The sequence below is a fragment of the Cibotium barometz genome, chromosome 25, assembly GCF_041138505.1.
Source record: "Cibotium barometz isolate CiBa-2024 chromosome 25, ASM4113850v1, whole genome shotgun sequence".
Lineage (NCBI taxonomy): Eukaryota > Viridiplantae > Streptophyta > Polypodiopsida > Cyatheales > Cibotiaceae > Cibotium > Cibotium barometz.
In genome coordinates this window covers 23,964,615-23,989,305 of record NC_141070.1, presented here as the reverse complement: position 1 = coordinate 23,989,305, position 24,691 = coordinate 23,964,615, and the positions used below count along the sequence as shown (strand labels likewise).

The 24,691-nt window shown below is 43.0% G+C and overlaps 1 protein-coding gene across 2 annotated transcripts in view; it reads left to right on the top strand.

The window, feature by feature from the left end:
* Positions 1–9,861: 9,861 nt before the first annotated feature.
* The window catches only part of LOC147624372 (E3 ubiquitin-protein ligase SDIR1-like), a 36,293-nt gene continuing 21,463 nt past the window's right edge, over positions 9,862–24,691 (top strand). Inside the window, exons 1-2 of one of the 2 annotated variants that reach the window (XM_086819361.1) lie at positions 9,862–10,016; positions 10,507–10,665. In XM_086819361.1, the coding sequence (XP_086675487.1) occupies positions 10,588–10,665 (78 nt within the window). In that variant the 5' untranslated portion in view covers positions 9,862–10,016; positions 10,507–10,587. Of the gene's footprint in view, positions 10,110–10,506; positions 10,666–24,691 lie in introns of both variants that reach the window. The other variant, XM_086819360.1, reaches the window with a different exon arrangement.

The following is a 24,691-nucleotide window of genomic DNA, read 5'->3' as shown; positions in this document are numbered from 1 at the left end:
TTTGTATTCTTTGTGGACCATTAGACCCTATAGACATTACCTATTGGCAAATTTGTATTCTTTGTGGACCATTAGACCCTATTATATCTGGTGAATAATGGACCAATCCTGGAAGAAAGAACCTTAAAACTCTAGGAGAAAGTTGGAAGAGTCTCACAAGATCATAGAGAGGAATGAACAACTCCGAGGTTAAAACCAATTGATAATCCAAGATATGTAGAAATAGAAATCATCCTTGAACCACCAGTTCAAATCACTCTCAATGAAGAATGAGGCAAGGGAAGTGAAGTTGGATCAATCATAATGGACCAAAAAGACAACATTCTTGAAATGGCCAAGAAAGCCGGAAGGGAAGTACAAATTCAAAGACCCTTCCCAAGAAGTTATAAGCTTACCCTAAACCGAGAGAGGAGATCTCGAGGTTGAATTGGTATAGTATATCCATCTAGAGATAGAAGAGCCTACATGATTGATTTCCTTATTCCCACCAAGAACTCCCATTACAATGCCATTAGAGCCTATCAAAGAGGAATCCCATAAGCCTCACAAAGAGCATGAAAATGAAAGAAAAGCATTGGAAGAGCTCCAATAGTTTGCTAAAATAGAGAATGTGAGATTGCTCCATGAGCACATCATAAGAGAAAAGATCGACCAAGAGAGGCAATATGCCCTTAGAGAATATGCCCTTAGAGAATCCCTAATTAGAAGATACACTGAGAGATTACCTTCAAAATGAACATGGGTTCCTAGCTCATTACGGGCCAAACCATCCTACATGGGTATGGATTACAAGAGTTGATGATAGTCACTAACATGCCATGTAAATATAAGCCTAGCTCATTATTGGCCACACCATCCTACATGGGTACGAATGACGAGAGTCAATGACATTCGCTAATGTGCCATCTTTAAGGGTTGCATTGAAAGGAGAAATGGGTATGGATTACGAGAGTCAATGATAGTCGCTAACATGCCATGTAAATATAAGCCTAGCTCATTATTGGCCACACCATCCTACATGGGTACGGATGACGAGAGTCAATGACATTCGCTAATGTGCCATCTTTAAGGGTTGCATTGAAAGGAGAAATGGGTATGGATTACGAGAGTCAATGATAGTCGCTAACATGCCATGTAAATATAAGCCTAGCTCATTATTGGCCACACCATCCTACATGGGTACGAATGACAGTCGTTGTTGATGTGCCATCTCTAAGGGCTGCACTGAAAGGAGAAATGGGAGCCTTGTTGAGAGAAGTCCTCTCAGCCTTAGTGACTATAACCATGACCGAATACTTGGCATGCAAGCTAGAAGCTTGGGATCAATGGATGAAAGAAAAGCTCAAACTGATTAGAGAAATTGAGGAGACATACCAAGCTAAAATTGGTAACCCACAACGAACATTCCAGGATGTACCAGTCAATGTGGTTGGGATTAAGCTAATAGAGAGGATTACAATGCTGTGTTTTTGAATTTGGATGGCCCACCACCAATTATTATGTAATACTGGGACGACCTTGCGTGCACCAATTGTCAATGATTTACGATTGGGGTTATGATGTTATCTACCTCTATCTCACAAGAGGGAAATACCATTAACCTAAAGGACCATAAGTACAAAGAAGTTGCCAAAATGCCTATCAATAACTTGGGGTCAGATACGACTGCTCGCTCGGATTCAATACATATACACCAATTCAATGGGCAAAGTGGCAAATTATGCGAGTCAACTAATAAAGCTTCCATAACTTCACTACTAGATCATAAAGAGGAAGAAAACTAGAATGGATGTATGTTCTACACCGATGGGAACATAGTTTTGTGATGAGAATGATAGCGACAAAATTCCAATCAAAGCTATGACCTTAGTGCTTCCAAAGCATAGACACCAACCAAAATTGTGACCTTAGTGCTTCCAAAATAAAGACACCAATCAGAACTGTGACCCTAGTGCTTCCAAAATAGAGACACCAATTCCACCAAGTAAGGGGGAAAAGTCTTCCAAAGAACCAATAATCGTACCAATCCAGGGCTAAAGTGCAAGTTTTACACCAAGCAGGCCCCTCCGCTGGCAAAGACGAAGATGTAGAAGTGTTGCCCCATAACACCAGGCACTTCTCAGAGAATTCCTTGAAAAGAGAGAAGATCTACTTAAGAGATCTAAGAAACCAACAAAGATTAGAGCCAGACATCCGCCAAGCTTCAAGGGGAAATAATAGTACTTACAATATATAGAAGCCTTAAAGGCAATCGGGGAGATCTAGTTGGAAGGATCTAATGAAAAGACCTAGTGTAAATGCCATGACAATAGATTCTAATATAGCTAAAGTGCTAGCCCATGATAATCCCTATGATACGGTTTCATTAGACTCTTAAAAGCTTCCAAGTTTGGATGGAGAAGACAAAACAAAGCCATAAAGGAAGGGAGAGTCACGAAGGAGGTTGAGCCTCCAAGTCCAACAACCAATGATCAAGAAGATAACTCTAAACAAGTCCCTTCTCGATTCCAGAATTATAAAGTGGAAAACAGAAAGGTGTGTGCTCCACCACCAAAAAGGGAAAAATCAAACAAGTTAAGAGGGTCCTATGATGGAAAAAACGATGCAAAATAGGTGGATTTACCATTGCCTGGGGTGGAGCTCAAATTAGTGTGGATCACCATAGACTTAACCTAAGAGGAGGAGATAGAACTTGTGGCTTTTCTCAAGGAATACATAGATATGTTTGCTTAGAGCTATGCAAACTTGAAAGAAGTCCCTCTAAAGGTTTTCCCCAGCACATAATTCCTTTAGTGGATGGTGCTAGGCAAGTAAAACAAAGACCGTATACATGCAATGGTGCCTACTCCAAGGCAATTAAGGATGAATTTGATAGACTTATCAATGTAGGATCTATTTATGAGATCGAGCATATAGATTGGATATTTCTAATCGTGATTATGCCTAAGAATAATGGTAAGATCTACATGTGCATTAACCTTAAAAAAATGAATGCTACCATGGCAAGAGATCATTGCCCACTACCATACACTGAACATGTGCTTCAAAGAGTGGTATAGGAAAAGAAGCCTATAGCTTCTTAGATGGATTTTTGAAGGTACAACCAAGTATCCATAGACCCAAGGGACCACCACAAGGCAATATTCGCTATTGAATGGGGAATATTTATTGTTTGGTTTTAACCAACATGCTAGCTACATTTTAAAGACTTGCATATACATCATCGTACAAGGATTTCCTAAGGAAATTCTTAGAGATCTTCATGGATGATTTTCTTCTTAAGTGACTTATGCACATTGGATATGCTTTACATTTTTTTTATAGTTTAAATTTGTAAGTAACTTTGTCATAAGTATTTGGAATGAGCTAGAGTACCCTGAAGTACACCTTCCATTTTTTGACTTTCACATGAATTTAAATAAACTTTCTCTCCTCTAATAAACTCTTACCTTTATTTGGTGAGGATTACATAACTTCTTGCTATATTTTAAATTTTCTCTATGTTGTCTTGAGCTAGCTTAATTATTTCGTTCTTACCCTCAAGAGAGTCTTTAGCTACCTGTACCTTTTTGTTCTCTAACCCTACTACTATGGACCTCTAAGCTAAAATCATCATAGCTACGTGTAGCTTTTGGTTATCTAACCCTACTACTATGGACCTCCAAGCTAAAATCATCATAGCTACGTGTAGCTTTTGGTTCTCTAACGCTACTATTAGTGGACCACTAGGCTAAAATCCATAGATCAGCATAGCTACGTGTATCTTTTCATTCTCTAACCCTACTGCTATTGGATATCCAGGCTAAAATCTATAAATCATCATAGCTATGTGTACCTTTTCATTCTCTAACCCTAGTGCTATTGGATATCTAGGCTAAAATCTATAAATCATCATAGCTATGTGTACCTTTTCATTCTCTGACCCTATTGCTATTGGACTTCTGGGCTAAAATGCATAAATCATCATAGCTACGTGTACCTTTTGGTTCTCTTACCCTATTGCTATTAGAATTCTAGGCTAAAATCCATAAATTATCATAAAATTTAGCACTATCATAAATAATTTCCAAAATGGGTAAATATTTAATTTAATTGGTTTGATTCTTGTTCACATATTCTCAAAGCATATCTTTGACTGACCCTTTTGGTATAACCATCCATCTGAGGATGCTGCTTATATGTAATCTCATATCTAATGTCTAAAAAATAACCCTCCCAAAGTGACCATCAAATTTGCTCATATTTATCTAACCTCTCAAAAACAAGCCGCCAAAAGTGACCATCAAATTTTAAGTGATATAATAAACTTTTTCTCTTTTGGCTTTGTGATCAAAATAACTAGCTAGCCTGTTAAGCCTACTACTGCCTATTAAGTAGTTAATTGATCAAAACAATGAGCCAGCTTTTCCATCTAGGCTCTACCCTAAAGTCTATACCTTGGTCATGTCACATGTTCAATAGATTTACAACCTATCTAAAAAAGTCTCTAAATGCTGGATTGTATCATTTAATTCATCAAATTTATGGATCTTTGATATGTGAGTTAGTTTGGCATCTAGTCTTGTCGGTTGCGACACTTGTATGGACACTCCTCTTTCCATAGTCTATTTAGTTTAAAATCATGTGTGTGATGAAATCAAACATAAGTGGTTGTAATGGTGGCATGTCATAACATTTGGCCACCCATGGTCATGTAAACAATTTTCTTATTCTTGCTTTAAGCTACTTCTAAGCTACGTAGAACAAATTGTTGGCTCACAAGTCAAAAGAGATTGTAACTAATTTTCTTAATATTGTTTTAAGCTATTTCTAAGCTATGTAGAAGCTGTTGTAGCTCATAAGAAAATAAGTTTTTTATTATTAAAAAAAGCTTTTGGAGATTTTTCAAAAAAAAAAGCTTGATAAAAGCCTGAAAAATATGGGGTTTGAGAAAAAAATCTCTGAAAAATTACCGAAAATTTTTTCTTGAAACTTTTTGGCTTTTCATCTTCTGGAAAATCTTTGGCTTTTCATTTTCCCGAAACCTTTTGGCTTTCCGAATTCTGGAAAAACTTTTGACCTTCCGTATTCTGGAAACTTTTAACCTTTCACATTCCGATTTTTTTTGTCTTTTCATTTTCCCAAAACTTTTGGCTTTCCGTATTCCGGGAAAACTGTTGGAATCCCGAAATTTTTTGACCGTTTGTATTCTAAATGCATTCGGGATAAATTAAAAATTTTAAAAAATTTCTAAAAATTAGTGAAAAATTAGACAAAGGTTATTTTAAATTTTGGAAAAATGTGGGGTTGGTGTTTGGCATGTGGTGTGTCCATTCAGGCGCCCGTGACCATTCAAATTCCGTTAAAAATATATTTTTTGACCTAGAAAATTAGAAAAATCCATTAAAATTATAAATTTTCATTGGATTTGAGAATTGTCGGGCAGAATTGGAAATTTCGTGAACGATGGAATTCTCAGGAAAAATTAAGAATATTCTGAAATTATTTTTAGAAATCCTAAAAATTGGTATTTTTAAAATATCAATGGTATTTTATCAAATTAAATTGCTAAAAATTTTATGGAAAAATATAGGTTTGGAATGCCATAAGATAGGTTTGGTGGAATTCAAAATTATTATATTTTGAGACCCTAAAAAATTAGAAAAAATTAGGAAAAAATCATGATAATTCTTTTTCTCGAGAATTTAATATTTTCGAGGGTTATTTAATGTTGAAGTACGTTTTCTCGTGTGCTAACATTAGATAGATGCGGGTTATTCGTATATTATTAATATGATTATATCTCATATTAATGGATATTTATGTTTGGATTAATTCTAAACGATGTATTCATGATTTTTTACCATTGTTTAGCCATTCTTTTTGGATATGTTCCTTAATTTCTTTTGATGGCTATAATTTACGTTCAAAGTGTGTTTCACCTTTGACACTTTTCCATGATAATTTATTTTGGCACTTATTAAAATGTGGATTGTGCTTAATTTCTTAAGCCTAAGACAAATTCTATCATGGGTCAGTTGATCGGTTTGTTTTGGTGGATTTTTATTGGATGTTTTCCAAGTTTTATATGGACTCATCAGGTTCTGCCTAGATCACTTGTGTCTAGGGGTTTTTTATTGAGTACTACACACATGTGTTTCACTTTTTTACTTTGGAGTTTTATTTGAACAACACAACGTTCATATACTCCGGGGATTGATGAGTTGGCCACCAATTTTAATGCTTCTTTTGGCATGATTAATGTCCATTAGATGGTATGCATTGATTTTTATGATCAACTTTGGTTTTCATGGATTGAAGGAGCTTCTATGCTTTTATCCATGGTTTTATAAGGATCTTTTGATCTTTTAAATAATTACATGTGCTTTGAAGGTAACATTTGCCTTCGTTTTTTTGCACGTAATTTTGGAGTATATTTCTTCTACTCTTGTACATATTGTAACTCAGATACCTAGTTGCTTATATATCTAGGTGAGTTATTTTTCTACCCTAACTTTATTGTGTTTTGGGTAGTTATCATTAGAAAGGCGCCAATAATTCAATTTCTTTTCTAATGATGTACTCAGAAGGAGTTATTCTTTGATGTAGTCTCAAGTATATAGAGACAGGTTTAGTATGTGAAAGTCTGGATAAGGCCATCTTATTCCTTTTATACAGGATTTTATTCACATTTCCTAGACGGCATACTAGGGAGTTTCAAATTGTTAAGGTATGTATGGGACGCTAGTGATCCCTCACATATATTATCTTATGGGATAATTTGGGCTCAAGATTGTTGCTTTGCTTACATCGCTTAGCATGTTGACCTCAACATTCAAAGACAATCTTATTTTCTAAATTCACTAGAAGGCATTCTTTAGATAAACTTCTTTTATCTATAGTTTGCATGTTTTGATGAGGAAAATCTCGTCGGCATTTTCACTTGTTGAAATCTCTTTCTTTAGAGTTCAAACAAGTTTATCTTATTGTGTTCGGATAAGGAAATTTGGATTCTTTCTTTGTTGGCATTTCTTTCTCTAGTTCCGTACTTTAGGTGATTTACACAATCAACCTGATAGGTTTACGGATGGACATATGTAACTCATCGAGACGTTGATGATTCTCTATGTTGATATGGGTAACTCGAGACGTCGATTATTCCATATGCAGATGTGGATATGTCAGGGCGCCGATGAATCCCTGGTTTCTGCTATTATAATGCCATGTTTTCTTACTTTATTTCGAATGGTTTACAACGAGGAAGTTACTTTGAATGTGAATTGCTCTGATCATCCACAGTAGTTTGATGGGCAAACAGAGTGTATGAATCAGATTATAGTGTATATGCTTCGTGCATATGTCTCTAGAAAATCATCATATTGAAAAAATATCTTCCAATGATGGAATTTGCCTATAACAGTTCTAAATTTACGGCTATTATTTTTTAGTCCGTGCATACTTATGTATGGGTATCAACCCAGGGCACCTATTGATGTCGGTCTTAAGGACATCGAGCTTGATGCATCGAGGGATTTCTTGCGAGATATGCAGGAAATGCTGTCCGAAGCTCGGGATTCTATCAGGAGTGCTCATGATAGGGCACGGTTTTATGCTAATAGGGGACACTCATCTCGGTCTTTTGAACCAGGAGCGTTGGTTTATTTTAATGTTCCTAAAGATTTTCAGACTTTGTCAATGGAAAAAATGCTTGAATTTATCTCCTAGATATTGTGGTCCATTTCGAGTTATGCATCGGATTGGCACAGTTACGTAAGAACTAAAACTCCCTCCAATTGTTAGAGTTCATCCAGTCTTTCATATCAATAGATTGAAAGGGAAACTAGGAGTGAGGATAACAGATTACTCCTCAAGAACTCATTGAAGTCAAAGATTTATCCTATGTTCCATATGAACCTGATATGGTACATGAATTCAGGGAAAGGAAACTTTGTAGTTGACTTATCCTTGAGGTTAAAATTAGGTGAAAAGATAGGAAAATTGAGGATTCGACTTGGGAGTCGGTTGAGATTGTTCAGTGCGTGCGCAGTTCTCCTTCTTTTCATTGCAAGAGTGCAATGTTTTGAGAGAGGGGAAGTATGTTATATGTACATTATGTGTGCTATGTTATATACACATTATGTGTGCATATACTAGGAGGCTAACCCACATTAGGCTTGTGAGCATGGGAGCATGGGAACAAGCTCTAGTGGAGCATGGGTTAGGACTAACCTTAAGGGTTAAGGTTAGGGTCAGGCATCCAAGGGTCACACATGAGAAATGGAAAGTCAAGAGTCACTTGAGGGCCCTCCTATATAATAGGGGCATGGGGCACACTCAAGGGGGCTTGGGGGGCTTGGGGGGCTTGGAGGCTTGGAGGCTTGGAGGCTTATGCTATGGTCTCTTGTGTAAAGGTCTATATCTACTCATCTACCATTTCACACTATAGCTACATGCTATTGGATTGGAGTTATACCTCTTGATGGTATGGGACATCAAGGTAGAGGTATGATGTATTTCATTATTATTCATGTGTGCATCCCTTGGGCTCGAGGGTGGTTGGGTGGTTGAGTTTATGCCTGATTTATGCATGTTTATGCATAATAATTATGTAGAGAGATCTTAGGGTTTTAACAAATAACTATATTTAGCACCCAAGAAAAGAAGAAACAACACCTTTGTCAAGGGTTTTTTGTGGCAATTGATAATTATATGGCCTTACACCTTAGGGTTAGCATGATCTTAATCAAAAAGTGATGGTGCAAGCAACGTCTTACATGTCCCAAAGTGATGCTTTGCTGCTCATAAGCCGAGTTTCAAAGACCCAAATCCTCTAAGCAACTCTACACCCTCATATGCAACAATGTTGTACTATCTCATAGCTGGGGCTGGATGGGTCTGCTCCAAAAATAACCCTCCACTTAAAATGTTAATGGATACCACCAATGGCATGGCAGGTGCTTTCTATTGATTAGCTAAGGTTGACATTGTATGTTCAACTAATTGAAATTACATCGTTTGCTTGTATAGATTGTGCTTTTTCCTTGATGACCTATAGAACTTTCTATGAATAGCAAGTATAGATTGTCCTTTTTCCTTGATGACTTATAGAACTTTCTAAGAATAGCAAGTATGCTAAACTAATTGAAATTATTGACCATACAACTAATTGAAATTACATTGTTTGCTCATCATAAAGATTGTGCTTTTTCCTTCATGACTTGTAGAACCTTCTAAGAATAGCAAGTATAAGAATGTTAATCTTTGCAAGCATCTCTTGCATGGTGTTCCATCAACAAACATAAAGAACACTTTTGTGTTAAAAAGTTTTACCATGTATTGCCACTCTAACTTGTGAGGTACCTAAAAGATGAAAATAAGACCATTCACACCAATCCCTATAATTTTTATGGACATCTTTGAGGTTGGATATAGAACAATGCTTGACCCAATGGGGCACATGTAGGTAGCGCACGAGGGATCGATAAACTCTATGATTGTTCAAGGGGTGGGGACTCTAGTGTCCATGCATGTAGACTATAGTAGAATACCATCACTGTCCCCACTATGGGTAGGGTAGATGCAAACCCAGTTACCCAACATTGTACTATAGTAGAATACCATCATTGTCCACTACGGGCACACCCCAACATTGTACTGTAGTAGAATGCTATCAATGTCCACTATGGGCAGGGTAGATTCGAAGCCAGTTACCCACCAACACCTCCTCTTTGGGAGGTAAGGGCGCTTTCTTTCTGTGCACATAAAAAAATCAATGTATGGGGAAATGTCTAGGCAATACATACACACACATATACATGTGTGTACATACATATATGTGCACGTAGGGTGCACATATATGTATGTACGTAGGGTGCACGTAGGGTGCACATATAAGGTCCCACCCAGTTTTTTCGATGGGTGGACACCTCGCCTTCTCCGTAGCTGAAGAAGTCTGCGAAAGAACGCCACGCTTGGCATGGTGTGCCTCTTAAGCTTGTTGGCGAAAGCGTTTTCTTCTGCTCCACTTCATGCGACTGGTAAAAGTTCTGTTTTCTTCCTAAGGCGTCGATTTTCCAGCTGCATGTGCTCCGGAGTATTCTGATTCAGAGGCGTTTATTGTATCTCAACGGGTATAGTTCATCACATTTTCTTCACATTTCAATCCTGTTTTTGACCTAACCTTGACAGTTCAATTCAATCCTGAGAGCGCTGAAGCATTAATTAGGGCAGTTTATGAAACATTAATTATGTGTTTGGGGCCTCCTTCACACACACACACACAGACACACACACACACACACACACGCATACATACAGTGGGTTAGGGTAACTGATGAAGATTCAAACCACAACAGAAATCAAAAAGTTGTTAGGGTTAGCAACTTAGAAAAGCACTTGCGCTCCCATTCATACATACATATATGCATGCATGACCGCGTGCAACCACTTTTCATGCTTCCGTTAAGTTGGATGTTGTTGCTCTGTCGTGAATTGCATAACATTTACTGGTGCCGTTTTCAAATGCAGGGATTTCCCAGCTTGTTGGATTTTCGTGGCAGTGTTGCATAAGAGTTCTCGGAACTCTGCAAAATTTCTCATTTGCGAGTCATGAGTTTTGTTTTCCGAGGATCACGTGGGGACTTGGAGAGTGGTTTTACTGACTTCATTCCTGAGCGCCGTAATGTGGTAGGTGGTTTTCTACGCATGTTTTTCTGGAAACTGTAATATCATGTCCTTAGGTCGGTCAATTTTTACAAGCGATTTTTGTGTATGAAAGAGACAACTTCAAGCTGCCTTAAATGTAAACATTAGTTTATAGGCACGCTACATGACAACTAGGAGCAGAAGCCGTAAATTTTTTGTTTTCATAAAAATAAGGTGTTCACAATCACTAAAATGTTCAGTATATGGAGAGTAGTCAAGCCATCATCAAGTTCATTCAAAACAACAAAAGTTTTTAGAAAGTGGTTCACTTTGTGAAAAGCAAACAGTTTTTATCCATGAAGACCTCACCCATCTGCAAATGGAAGAATAAAAACTGCAATGGTGAAGGTGCAAGAAGCAAGGGGCAAGGAGGAGTCAGACTACTCGCTTAGGTGTAGTACCCTTTGCCATGCTGTATTGGACCAGCTCTGCTTAGCCCTTCAAACACTTTAGGACCTATTCATTTAACCGATTCCCAGATATAAATAAGCAGACAGATTTGCCATATTGATAGGGAAAAAGCAGAGAAAGTATCTATGTCTTGAAAACTGAACAAACTGAAGATGCAAAATAGAGCTCTCCCAGATCAGTACTTTGCTGACTAACATCGTGTGTGTATTGTACATGCTTTATGCTCTACTCCAAAAAGAGGATGGCATTATTATGTTTCGAACCAGATACATCAATGGGATTTTGAAGTGGTTTGATATGAGGAATGCAAGCCAATTGTGACTCCTATTGAGACAAGCCTCAAGCTCAATAGCTTTGATGCCGGAGATTTTGTGGATGCCACTTCCTCGCAATAAAATATTCTCATGTCAGAAATGTCAATGTCCATTATGAATTACGAATTTCTTTCCCTCTCATGCTTTGAATTTTCCCCTTTTTTCTTTGCGGAATTTGATTTTGCCATAGCGCATAGCATTTAATGCTAAATATCACAAGCCGTGGGCAATTCAGAACAGGCCAACAACCCTTTTTCAGCACCGACCATTAGCAAACATTCATATATAAGCAGCCCTTGGTCCATTGCATAAATCATTAATCACAATTCCAGTCCTCAAGCATTCAAGAGCAGAAATGTGTGCCTAGAGCCATCCGGCCTCTTGTGCATACATTCAGCATTCAGCACTTCATTGTGCTACAGTCCCCAAGGCCTCAGTGAAGATCTTCTTCAGCATTCAGCCAGCACATGTGCATCTTGGAGCATATGGTTCAGCCTGCGTTCTATCTACCAAAAGATGTCACTTATATACCATGGTTTAAAGTTTTTATTATGACCATTGGAGTAGATGCCACATGTCATCATAGGATTTAATCTTGGGCCATCATCATCATGTGCCCTAAGATTTGATATAGCTAGCGACTATTGTAGTACAAGTAAGTTGTGGAGTTCTATTCCTGCACGTGTGCTTCTCTACCTTGTGTTCTTGCACATCTTCAAGCTACTCCACTCCAACTCTTAGAGGCTTGACCTAAGAGGCACACCCTAATGCATGAATTTGGCTGAAAATCTTGGCTGCCCTACAAATCCTTTAAAAAAATGTACATATGGGAAAAACACACCTTGGATGACCTAATGGAAAGCTTGCAGAGAGGGCTGTAAATCTGATGACCCTTGATGTCACTTGTGCTGCCCTTAGACTTAATTGCCAACACTGCTTCTAAGATGAGCACAAATGAACCTTGACTTGCCTTTATATAGGAATGGTAGTAGGTCGTATGCTGGTTGGCTAGCCTTTTTCTGACCTAAATTCTTTATCCAAAAGGTGTTTATATTGTGCCCCATCCATTGATGCCCATCTTGGGCACGTACGGGCTGTCAACAAAACTGCCCTAATCGGTCCACACTAGCCCTTGGTTCTTGCCTAAAAGGTGGGCGCAAGGGAGATCGATATCCATGTGCATCTTGCTTAGTGCATGCGCGTGACATAGGCATATTGCAGGTATCGTTACTCATAATGGATTTTAGCAAATTGAAGAAAAAGATTGGGTTCACAATCACTAAAATGGTGAGTAGTGAAGTCATGATCAAGTTTAGTACGCAGTTTACTTCGCAAAAAACATCATCTTCATGAATGAAGACCTCACCCAACTCAAAATGGAAAAAGGATTGCTACAATGGTGAAGGTACAAGAAGCAAGAGACAAGGGGGAAAGTGGGCTATATGGAAATATGGGCATGTACTAACGATGATGTGGGGTCTATGAGGCTATAGACAAGCTGATTGGAATTGGGAAACATGCATAGGAAGGGGAATAGGTGAAGTGTCATGTGCACACACATGGACATGGCTGATCCAAAGCTAATCCCTAATTTGCAGAAGATAAACACTAGGTTTAGGGCACTAGCTAGGCTCACACAGGCTCAAGTTGGACATAGTTGAAGTCAGCTAGGCATTGTAGAGGTTTACCTCAGGTCGGTAGTGTTTATGTGTTTTGTTGTCCATTGGACACATTTGAAGTCAGCCAGGCATTGTAGAGGTTTACCTCAGGTCGGTAGTGTGTTTGTGTTTTGTTGTCCATTGGAGCTGGCCGACTGATGGCCTAGTTGCCAAGGGCCTATAAAAGGCACAACATTTCTCAGTGTAGATCATCTCACTCCCACTTGGAGTCAAGTCTTGGATAGGACCCTTGAGGTCTAGATCAGGCTTTATGTCTCCTTTTTGGAAGGCCAAAGGCGAGAACATATGTACCTTTTTGTACTATAGAAATATACTGAAATAACAGCACTTCCCTCTCTCTATTCTCTGTCTACGTTGATTGTTCTTGCATCAAGGGTTCCTATGAAATACTTAGGGCTGAAAGAAGACTCCTAGAGCTTCCGCATGTCACATAAAGCTTATTGGTTTCCAATAGTCAAGCATAGGACTAGATCTGGAAGACATCAAGGGAAATAATTGATGGATATAGCAAGTGTTTACTAGATCTAGAACGAGCTTGTGGGTTGATGTCAAATCCCGAGATCTCTCTGAGAAGGAAACCTGCAAAACAGCCATGAAAAGCAAGACAAAGCAACGAACCCTAACCCTAGAAGGCAAAGCGGAAGAAACATATCTGGGTGCAGGCATACTCGCCACCCAACCATGACAGCCGTGAGCGACTCACAATCTTGGCCGTCCCCACCGAGCCACGAGCTAGAGCGTCATGCTCTCGTGAGTGCCTTGCCATCGTCCTCATCCGGTGTCCTCTACCAGCGGGGTTGCCCTCCAAGGACGTTGGCCTCCTGCGCGATGGTGCTCCTGCTCCACGCGCTTTGCACTCTTGTGCTCCATCTGTCGGTGTGTGCCCAACTGGTACCCCTTCCCCCAATAAACAGAGAAGGAACGCCCAAAAAGCACACGATATCAATAGCGGACCAAAAAGCACATGTCCGCCCACAACATATCATACTCTAGCTCGCCAATCTGCCTGCCCCTAGCGTGCACATGACATACTCCCCTTCCTCAAAAGAACTCACTCTTGAGCTCAAAAAAAGAACCTCAAGGAGAAGAAGTCACACTCGCAACACTAGAGAAACACTCTCTATTGGTCGAAACCAATAGTCTCAAGGACAATCCGACTAAGGGATCGATCTGCTCAGGTAACAGGACATGAGCGTCAAGTCCTAGTCACAAAAGCGTAATCCGGAGAAAATGGATCATCTGGGTAACTCGAAGCTGACAATGCTACCAGTACCAGAGGTAAGCAACCACTGTCCTAAAGAGTTATCCCGAAACCAAAAGTATCTTCCATTTGACTACCATGCTTTCATCTTGATGTCCTCTATAAATCTGGTCTAGAAAAAACCACAAAAACTAGGAAAACCCAACACCTACTACTGAAGCGTGAACCAAGTGGAACACAACAGTAGTCTCTTCCCAAACAAGAGAAGAACCCTAGAAAAGATCATCAATCTGTCCTCCGTCACCTCGGAAGTCTAACTTCCCAAACAGACCTCAGAAAGTCTATGAGTACGTTGGACATGAAAGGAAGAACTGTTCCAACAGACCTGGTTATGACTCAAGATAGCATCTATCATAACTGTTTGTATCAAAAGTAAAGCATCTATCCCTCAAAAATATTGAGATAGCCTTGTGTTTGTAGACGCAGAGTCTGAATAAAGTCTTGACAATTTGGTAACATGCGATGGATCATGGCATCCCATACCACCATGATACACTCCATACCCGTGCTATGATTACTACAAAACACCAGTTTGTGGATCTGTCGCGATCTATAAACAATAAATGCCAATGGCTGACCATGTGCCACAACCTGAAACAAGTTCTCGAAAGGAAGAACTCGGTCCAGGGTAGTCAAAGCATCTGTCTAAACCCAAAAATTCTTGGAAACTAAAACTTGCTTCCAAAAACTTATGTGTGCATCACGCAAATTCTTGAATAACCATGATTCAATAGTCTTGGTATAAGAATAGGCGGGTATACTTGGAATAGCGTGAATATCTATCTGTACACACTCCTGCTATGTAGAGGACCATCAAAACCTTAAGGACTGTAAGGTTGAAAACGTACATATTGGGTATTGTCGCATAACCGTCTTGTCATGCAATCTGACAACGAATCCCAACATGTAAACTTAATCTAGATGCCCTCTATCAAATATCTGTGTAGCCACAGTGTCAATGTGTGGTCAACTATTCCTCAATCCTACATATGTAGATAAGTCTTGCCTATCAAAGCCCAAAAACGAAAACAATGGTCATTCCAATATATGTAGGGTATTAGGTCTATGTCTTGCATGGTACAAGGCCATGACTAACTCGTACGAGTGGCATGATCCTTATGCGTCCCCTGAGGCCACAGAGATTACCTTTTTCCAGTACACTGTTCGGTTGGGGAGGCATATTTTGACTGTGAGGAGGATGGTCTCTCTAGCCGCAGCGGAGCATTGGCGGCTACAGGGACTCTCACAGGAGTTCCTGGAGGATTTTTGGGCTAGGCTCTGGGCTAGTCGACAGGCACGCAGGATCTCGATTTTTCAGTGGGGCTGGTTGCCCACAGGGGCTCTGCAGTTGGCACCTGGCTTGTCTATGGTGGTCTTCCGGCGGCCTGTGTCCGATGCGGCCACCCATTGGAGACACAGAGACACTGCCTATGGGACTGTCCACAGGCGCAGCAGATTTGACTGAGGATGCTGCGCATTTTGGCCCCCCTCTCTCCAGAGGGCATGTATACGTGGGGTGTAGCTGCTTGGTCGACATCGTCAGGGCCTGCTCTGGGATATGAGACGGAGCAGGACAGCCAGGCCATCAGATTCATTAGGGGCCAGCCTCGCCTTGTTCCTTCACCGGATTTCTCGTCCGTCGTCTGGACACAGGAGAGGGATTTACGATGGGAGCTCCTCAGTCTGGCTCACCTGGAGAGCCCGGTGTTTCAGAGCCTTTGGGGGGAGACTGGAGCCACCAGCAGAGACTGTTCGGGGGATTTGGCAGGAGCTGATCCACACCCTGCGCGGACAGTACGACCGCATCCGGGGCGACTCGGATGCGGCGATCTTGCGGCGCCAGGCCTTCCACACCACTTGGCGCAGCAGCCCCTTCTATACACTTCACGCGGGTACCCCCCGCTGGCATTACAGGCCACCTGTTTGGCTTTCCCCCCCTCCTATTGTATGATATAGCTCTCAGTCATTTGTACTGATCTTTGTACCTTTTTGCACCTAGGGAGAGTCTCCCTAGCTGCCTTGATTGGATCTCTGCTCTGCCTTCTTATGAGCAGGAGAGTTTTTTGTAGCCCAGTGGGCGTTTCCTCACAAGTACACCACAAAGTCCCGTACACAACCTAGACATTTTGGAGAGAAGAATCTGAAGAGAGATCGTAGAAAAACATGTCGCCATCACTTGCTGCTGTAGGGCAGCCCACTGACGATCGTATGCCTCTATCCGGACAACCTAGATGTGGCTGTCCACAACCTTTGGCTGCGTGAGGTAGACCTCGGGTAACACGGATGGCTGTGGCATGTGCGGCCCTGCTAGACTACGTTGCATCTGCATGAGTGCGTGCACACGTCATGCATGGCTGCATGGGAAACAGCCCCAAGAACTTGGGCTTCCTCACCCCAGAGGGGTCCCCATCAGCAAGGTACAGTCCCCATGCGGGTTGCCAGAAGCCCCATCGAGCCCCGACAATCCCTGCAACCACCGACTGTGCCATCGATAGTCCTTCCCATGTCCGTAGCACAGGCGACCAGGTAAGGAACCCCCACGCGCACCATCAGCTTCGGGAAGGTATGTGTTTTTTTTTTCCATTAAAAGAAAACATACCTGTTGCTTTAAAAAAAAAATTACAGCGTGCTAATCGCGGCTCTCTCTCTCTCTCTCTCTCTCTCTCTCTCTCTCTCTCTCTCGGTGGCGCTCATCTTGGCGGCCAGCTTTTTTCTGCCTGCCGCTTTTCTTGTGCTGCTGCCGCCTACCTTACTTTCCTGTGGCTGCATGGTGGCCTGCACATGGGCCTCTGCCTGCTCGTACAGCAGCAAGTATGCGATAGCATGCTTTTCTTCTCTCTATGCTGCGCTTCCTCGCCATGCCGGCCTTGCTTTGCTGCGGGTGACCCCTACTCAGCATCCCTGTGGCTACTGTTTGCACACAGTAACCCCTACGGCTGCCCTGTGGGGTTTCTCCGCAGCCTCTCACCAGCCTTAGGGCTAGTCTATGGTGCCTGCACACAGCAGCCTTACTTGGCTGGCCTGCACATGCCTATTGCCCGCACTGTCTGGCTGCCCTGTGCGCCTTGGGCTGGCCGCCCACAGGCCTGAACATGGCCACCTTGTGGGCTGGCCTTTGGCCGCCTTGCAGCCCAGCCACACAGCAGTGCGCTGGCTGCTGGTCACACAAGGCTGGCTGGCCACATCTAGGCCGGCCACCATGCCACCAAACCGCCCACAGTTATGTGAGCAAAAGCAATGCAAAAAGCAACGCAGCAGCAAATCGAGGACAGCCCAAATCACACAAATCTCGAGGCGCTCTACACACAGCCATCACGGGCATACAAACATGGCGCTTTTTTTCACAGCAACCATGGCATAAAAACCACGTGCATCCATGATGCTTTTTCTTGCACACCCGTCAGCTTTCTCTGTCTCTCTCTTCATCTTGCAATAAACCTACACATGTACGCTGCAGGAAACATAGAAAGAACTCACCCGAAGGTGTCCCGCTCGCATCTTCCTCCCGGAGAGGCTCTGATACCACTGTCAAATCCTGAGATCTCTCCGAGAAGGAAACCTGCAAAACCGCCATGAAAAGCAAGACAAAGCAACGAACCCTAACCCTAGAAGGCAAAGCGGAAGAAACATATCTGGGTGCAGGCATACTTGCCACCCAACCATGACAGCCGTGAGCGAACCTCACAATCTTGGCCGTCCTCACCGAGCCACGAGCTAGAGCGTCATGCTCTTGTGAGTGCCTTGCCATCGTCCTCATCCGGTGTCCTCTACCACCAGGGGTTGTCCCCCAAGGACGTCGGCCTCATGTGCGATGGTGCTCCTGCTCCACGCGCTTTGCACTCTTGTGCTCCATCCGTCGGTGTGTGCCCAACTGGTACCCCTTCCCCCAATAAATAGAGAAGGAACGCCCAAAAAGCACACGATATCAATAGCGGACCAAAAAGCACATGTCCGCCCACAACATATCATACTCTAGCTTGCCAATCTGCCTGCCCCTAGCGTGCACATGACAATTGATTATCTACATTGGTTATTCAAATGGCGAATCGGGAGTTTTCACTCATGTTGGTGAATTTATCAGAGTCGCACTAGAGGTATGTAGTGTGTAGAAGGGTATATCCTAACAAGATTAGGGGGATCATCTTTCATACCTCCAGGGTGAAAATTGCATAGTTCCACATATGAAGGAGATAGTAGACTTCTTTACATATTGTGGGGAAGATATTTTTTGACCTACATTGTACCATGAGAAAGAATTTTGAGGTTTGACACTGTGCTCTTGGATAGCTTGTGAGATAATGATTCCTATTGCATACGGGGCCCCTTTATAGAGGCTTGACATTAACCTTCTAGACCTTTAGCTGTCTCTGTAGAAATTGGTCTCTAGCAGTTGATTTTCTACCTAGGATTGCGGTAACCTTATCCATATAGCTGGCTAGCTTGGGAGGTGGTATTACAATATCACATCCTCTTTTGAGGCATTTAGATGAACATAATACCACTTTTCAAGCACACCTTGATGCCCCAGCCTCTGTCTTAGCAAACAAGAGATTACAAGTGATGGTGTCATTGATTATGATAGTCATTTGAGTTGCACCTATCACATGGTATGAGGATGCCCATTGGTCAGATCAGAATCCGCTTAGATCTGTGACAAGGCTGTATGTGGATCCAATTGTACATCTACGGGCTACGTGAAGTTGGGGACACATGAAAAGTAACCCTTTCATTCAAGGTGGATTTGGGGGTTTTTTGCCAGCTAACAATTAGCCCGTGACCTACATGGAGCTGGCTGATCAGTCCATGATTAAGGGATTTCACCTATGAATAGGCATGCCCCTCTGTCATGTGCATGCACATGGACATGCTAATCCCGCAGCTAATCCCTGAAGGGCAACGGATAAGGACCAGATTCAGGAGCTTCAGCAGCTATTATTGGCAAGGAAGGCATTGGGATGGACCAGGTGGCTGTCGGCCAGCAGATAAAGAGGATGTTCTTGTGTCGACTGCAGCAAAGGTATTTTATGTCTAGGGACCTGGCTGACAGCAGGTCAGCCTGTCCACATACCCTTCCAAGGCCTATATAAGGAGGCACTTGGCTCATAGTTGATCATCTCTCATCTTTTGGGGTGTTAGGACATAGACTAGGTTTAGACTAGGTGGTACTTCCTTTTATGGGGCAGCCTATGGCTTGCCAGGATTGTACCTTTTTGTACTCTATTGAATATACTGAAAACTCAGCTATCTCTCGCTCTTCTCTCCATCTTCTATTTGCGTTTTGCATCTGTGCGTTCCTTGAAAGAGTGCACAAAGCGGAAGCAGAGTGGCACTAGAATGTGCTGAACAGAGAGTAAGAGAGAGAGAGAGAGAGAGAGAGAGAGAGAGAGAGAGAGAGAGATGGAGCAAACTATGCTGAATATACTGAAGCAAAACAGTCCCAAGCAAGAGACACTACAAGTCTCATAAGTGAGGGAGCAAAATATGTACAAGACTGAATGAGAAATGAGAGGCCAGCACCCACTATTTATGGTAGGGGAAGGCTGGCCAACTGGAGCTGCAAAACAGGCCGACTGGAGCTACTGGACAAGGCCGACTAGAAAAATAGTAGAAAAAGGGGTGGTCAGCCCACAAGCAAGGGCCATGCAAAAGGGACCAAATGGGCACCATAAAAGAGCAGAATCTGGGGATGAATGTGCTAACACCCCCTCTCAGCACCATATGCTGAACAAACTCCGAGAATCCGAAGATGAGGAGCCAAGGAAGCTTGAGAAACCGGCTTGGTGAACAAATCTGCAGCATTCTCCGCGGGAAGACAATACTCCAAACGCAAATCTCCAGCAAGAACCCGTTCACGAACATAGTGATACTGAATCTCAATGTGTTTCGTACGAGCATGAAACACAGGGTTCTTGGCGATGGCGATGCAACTCTTACTCCGCCTCGGTAGAGGAAAGCGCCACAGTAGGTTGCTTTCTACTGCTCCAAGAAATGGCTCCAGACCCAAGTGAAAAAACACAACCAGTGGTCGAACGTCGTGTATCCGGATCTCCAGCCCAGTCCTGAGTCAGACCATCCAACAAGAGTGCGTCCTTGGCCATAAAAGATGCCAAAATCCAGAGTGCCACGCAAGTACCGAAGAACTCTGAGAGCACACCGCCAATGCTGTTGACGGGGTTTGGATGAGAAGGAACTCAATAAACTGACTGCGAAGCATATGTCCAATCGGGAGTAGGTCAACCATACCAAACATCCGACGAGAACCTGATACTGTCCCTGATCAGTTCGTGGAGAAGCATCAAGTGAAGAAAGCTTCTCACCAGTATCCATAGGAGAAGATACTGGTGCACCCAGTCATCTGAAATCTGTCGAGAATCTCCCGAGTGTACTTCTGCTGATAGAAGAAAATGCCCTTCGAGGTCTGCCAAATCTCAAAGCCAAGAAAATAATGCAAGAGGCCAAGATCAGTCATCTCAAACTCTATCTCCAAAGCATCCATAACAGAACGGATCCGCACAGAATAAGAACCTGTAAAGATGAGGTCATCAACATAGACCACAATGATAACAATCAACCCCCTCTCAAGCAGGATATAAAGGTTCGAATCTGCGTGAGAACGGTGCAGGCCAAACTTCTAAAAGAACTCATCAATCGGCTGGTACCAAGTCCGCGGAGCCTGCTTCAGACCATATAAAGCCTTCCTCAGCCGGTACACATGATCCTGTTTGCTCGGAACAACAAATCCTGGCGGCTGAACAATATAAACCTCCTGTGTAAGCTCTCCATTCAAGAAAGCCGACTTGACGTCCATTTGGAAAACGGGCCATCTATGATGTCGTGCAAGTGCAAGAACGGTGCGAATGGTAGTCATCTGGGCCGTCGGAGCTAAGGTCTCATTGAAGTCGACACTAGGGCACTGAGCATAACCCTTGGCAACTAACCTCGCCTTGTGCTTGTCCAAGTTGCCATCAGCTTGGAACTTTGATTTGAAGATCCAACGCACACCAATCACCTTACGCTGCAGTGGCCGAGGCACCAAAATCCAAGTGCCATTCCGTTCGATAGCATCCAGCTCTGCTTGCATAGCACGACGCCAAGGCTCATGTGAAAGAGCCTCGTCTACAGAAGTGGGATCAGAAGGACCATTAATGATAGTAGACATAAGAGCATAATTAACAAACATGTTACCCTCATGAATTTGTTTCCCTGTAACTCTGGAAGAACGTTAAAGAGAACCAGGTGGAGGAGTAGAAGGAAGATCACGTAACCCAGAATCACGAACTGTCTAATAATACCAACCAGGTACAAATCTGCTCGAACTCGCCAGAGGAGGAGCAGGGACATCATCATCTCCAGCTGAGTATCCTCAGCTGGAGGTGTAACAGAAGTAGCGGGAGGAGGAGGAGGAGGAGGAGGAGGAGAAGGAGGCAGAGACGGAGGTGAAGGAAGAAGCTCACCACCCCCCTCTGAAGATGTAGGAGTCTCGTCGAACACCACATCACGGCTCACAACAACTTTACCGGCCTGAGGATCATAAAGACGATATGCCTTGGACACAGTGGTGTATCCGAGAAAAGTCATGCGCTGAGACTTGGAGGCCAACTTGGAGCGGTGCTCCTTAGGCACATGAACATACGCCGTATACCCAAATATCCGGAAATGAACAACGGAGGGCTTCTCACCATGGAAAGCCTCATATGGAGTTTTATTAGGAAGAGCAGCAGTAGGAGACCTGTTCTGAATATAGACAGCAGTGGAAGCCGCCTTAGCCCAGAAACGTTGAGGTAATGAAGAATGCTCAAGCATAGCACGGGCCATCTCCATAATGGTCCTATTCTTCCTCTCGGCAACTCCATTCTGTGATGGAGTATATGATGTAGTAAGCTGTCTCCGAATGCCATGAGTCTTGCAATATTGCTGAAACTCTTGGGATGTGAACTCACCCCCTGCGTTGGTCCTGAGAGCCTTGACCGGTCTCTTTTTCCACCTCAGCTCTTCAATCACAGAAGTGCTGAAAAGTCTCATCCTTGGTCTTCAGAAAGAAAACCCAAGTATATTTGGTAAAATCATCCACCATCACGAGCATGTACAACGCCTTACTCAAAGAGGTGGTACTCATAGGACCACATAAGTCTGCATGAATGAGAGCAAGTGATGTCGAAGATCTGTGTGTCGCCTCCTTCGGAAAGGCGGCTCGGTGTTGCTTCTCGTGTAATCAAGAAGAACAAGCAGTAGACAGAGCCTTGATGGTCGGTAATCCCTCAAGGAGAAGAAACAAGAGACTGAAAGTATGCATCAAACCTCTCTGGAAGTTTGGAGAGCAGTCGAATAGCGATGTCCTCTGTGGAGATGTCCTTGCCACAAACAGCAAGCTCGTCCCGGAGATCTTTCATCTTGGAGATGAAAGCAGATAAAGATGGAAAGGCAGAAACTGATAAGTTCATAAATTGCTTTTCCAACGCCAAAATCTGACCCGGAGACTTAATCTCATAGAGATCTGCAAAAGCCTTCCAAACTTCATGTGTAGCATGTGCTGTACGCACATGAGAGAGAGAACAGAATCCTGACAGTTCAACATCAGAAAGGAGAAAACGTGTCGATCATTCAACTGCCAAATATCAAGCTGTGCCTGAGTCGCACCACTGGAAGCAAGGGTGGGAGGAGTGGCATTGGCCGGTGTAACAAGCCAATCCCAAAGATCCACGCCACGCAAGGCCGATTTCACCTTCACCTTCCATAGGGTGTAGTTGGAACCATCCAACTTTGCAGACTCAGCAAACATACGAAGAGAAGTCAGTGCAGCCATCACAAAAGCTTGGGCTCAATCTCAAAAAATGCACAAACTCTGAAGAAGAAGTGTCCTCCACAGGTACCAAGAGTGCCACCAAAGCTTGCAACACCATAGACCCCCTCTGCAAAGGGGAAAGCCCACTGGAGAGGAAAACGCAGCACAGAAGGCTGCTGCCCTGAAGAAAAACAGGCCGCCTATGTCCAATCTCCATGTGGAAAGAAAACGCTGATCAGAAAATACCTGATGGCTGCCATAAATCTGCCCATAACAAGGCCAGGACTGTGAGAGTGAAGAACACTGGATGACAACCATACGTGTGGCTGTTGCATGGCTGTACGGATGCCAAACAGTAGCTGAACAGCCAGCTAAATCACTGCTGCTGTGTATGGCCAGCACACAGCAAGAGAGAGAGACACCCAGGCGGCTGTTGTGTTGTGTGTAACCAGAAGAGAGGAGAGCAAAAAACACCACTTCTAGAATCGACCAGCCCAAAGCAAGAGGGAGAGAACGAATCAACTGCCTGCTGCCAATTAGCTGGGAAGAAGATTGCTATACGGCCAACGCTGAGAGGAGCACGGGGTAGAGAGAGACTGCAACCGGCCAGAACTGTATGCGCATCCCCAAGAGCATCCCCTTCTTCCTACCTTCTCAACTCGACTAGCCTAATATGATCCCCATGCTTTTCCTTTAAGCCAAAAATAGGTGGGCTGGCCCAAAATATCAACTTTATGTTTTTCCCAAGCTTGTTGCCCAAGTTTCATGCAGGCGCCTCTTTCTGTCCACCTTTCCATGCCCCAAAATATTAAATATGTCCAGCCTTCCTTAAATATATGTGAACACACTGACTTATAAGCATTATAAGTCACTTCGATAAATAAAATCCCATGCTGCTCATGTACCGTAGCCATCTTTCAGGCCAAACTTTGCTAGTAAATGCTTCAGCTTTCTATTGTGGAAAATCCCCGTTCACACCTTGGCTCCGCTCAGTGTATGAAACACTGGTCGAGGGACCAAATGGTGACAAATGCTGTGATACCAATGTCACATGAGTGGAAGCTCTGGGAGCCTTCTTTCAGCCCTAAACAGCTTTCTAGGAATAATAGCACATTCATCCCCAGATTCTGCTCTTTTATGGTGCCCATTTGGTCCCTTTTGCATGGCCCTTGCTTGTGGGCTGGCCACCCCTTTTTCTAGTATTTTTCTGGGATTTTTCCCAGCCTTTTCTGGCATTTTCCAGTCAGCCTTGTCCAGTAGCTCCAGTCCTGTTTTGTAGTTCCAGTCGGCCAGCCTTCCCCTACTATAAATAGTGGTTGCTGGCCTCTCATTTCTCATTCAGTCTTGTACATATTTTGCTCCCCCACTTATGACACTTGTAGTGTCTCTTGCTTGGGACTGTTTTGCTTCAGTATATGCAGCATAGTTTGCTCCATATCTCTCTCTCTCTTGCACTCTCTATTCAGCACATTCTAGTGCCACTCTACTTCCGCTCTGTGCACTCTTTCATGGTATCATCGCTCCCGGTTTAGCAACCTCCTTGCTGCCCCAGTTTCAGCAC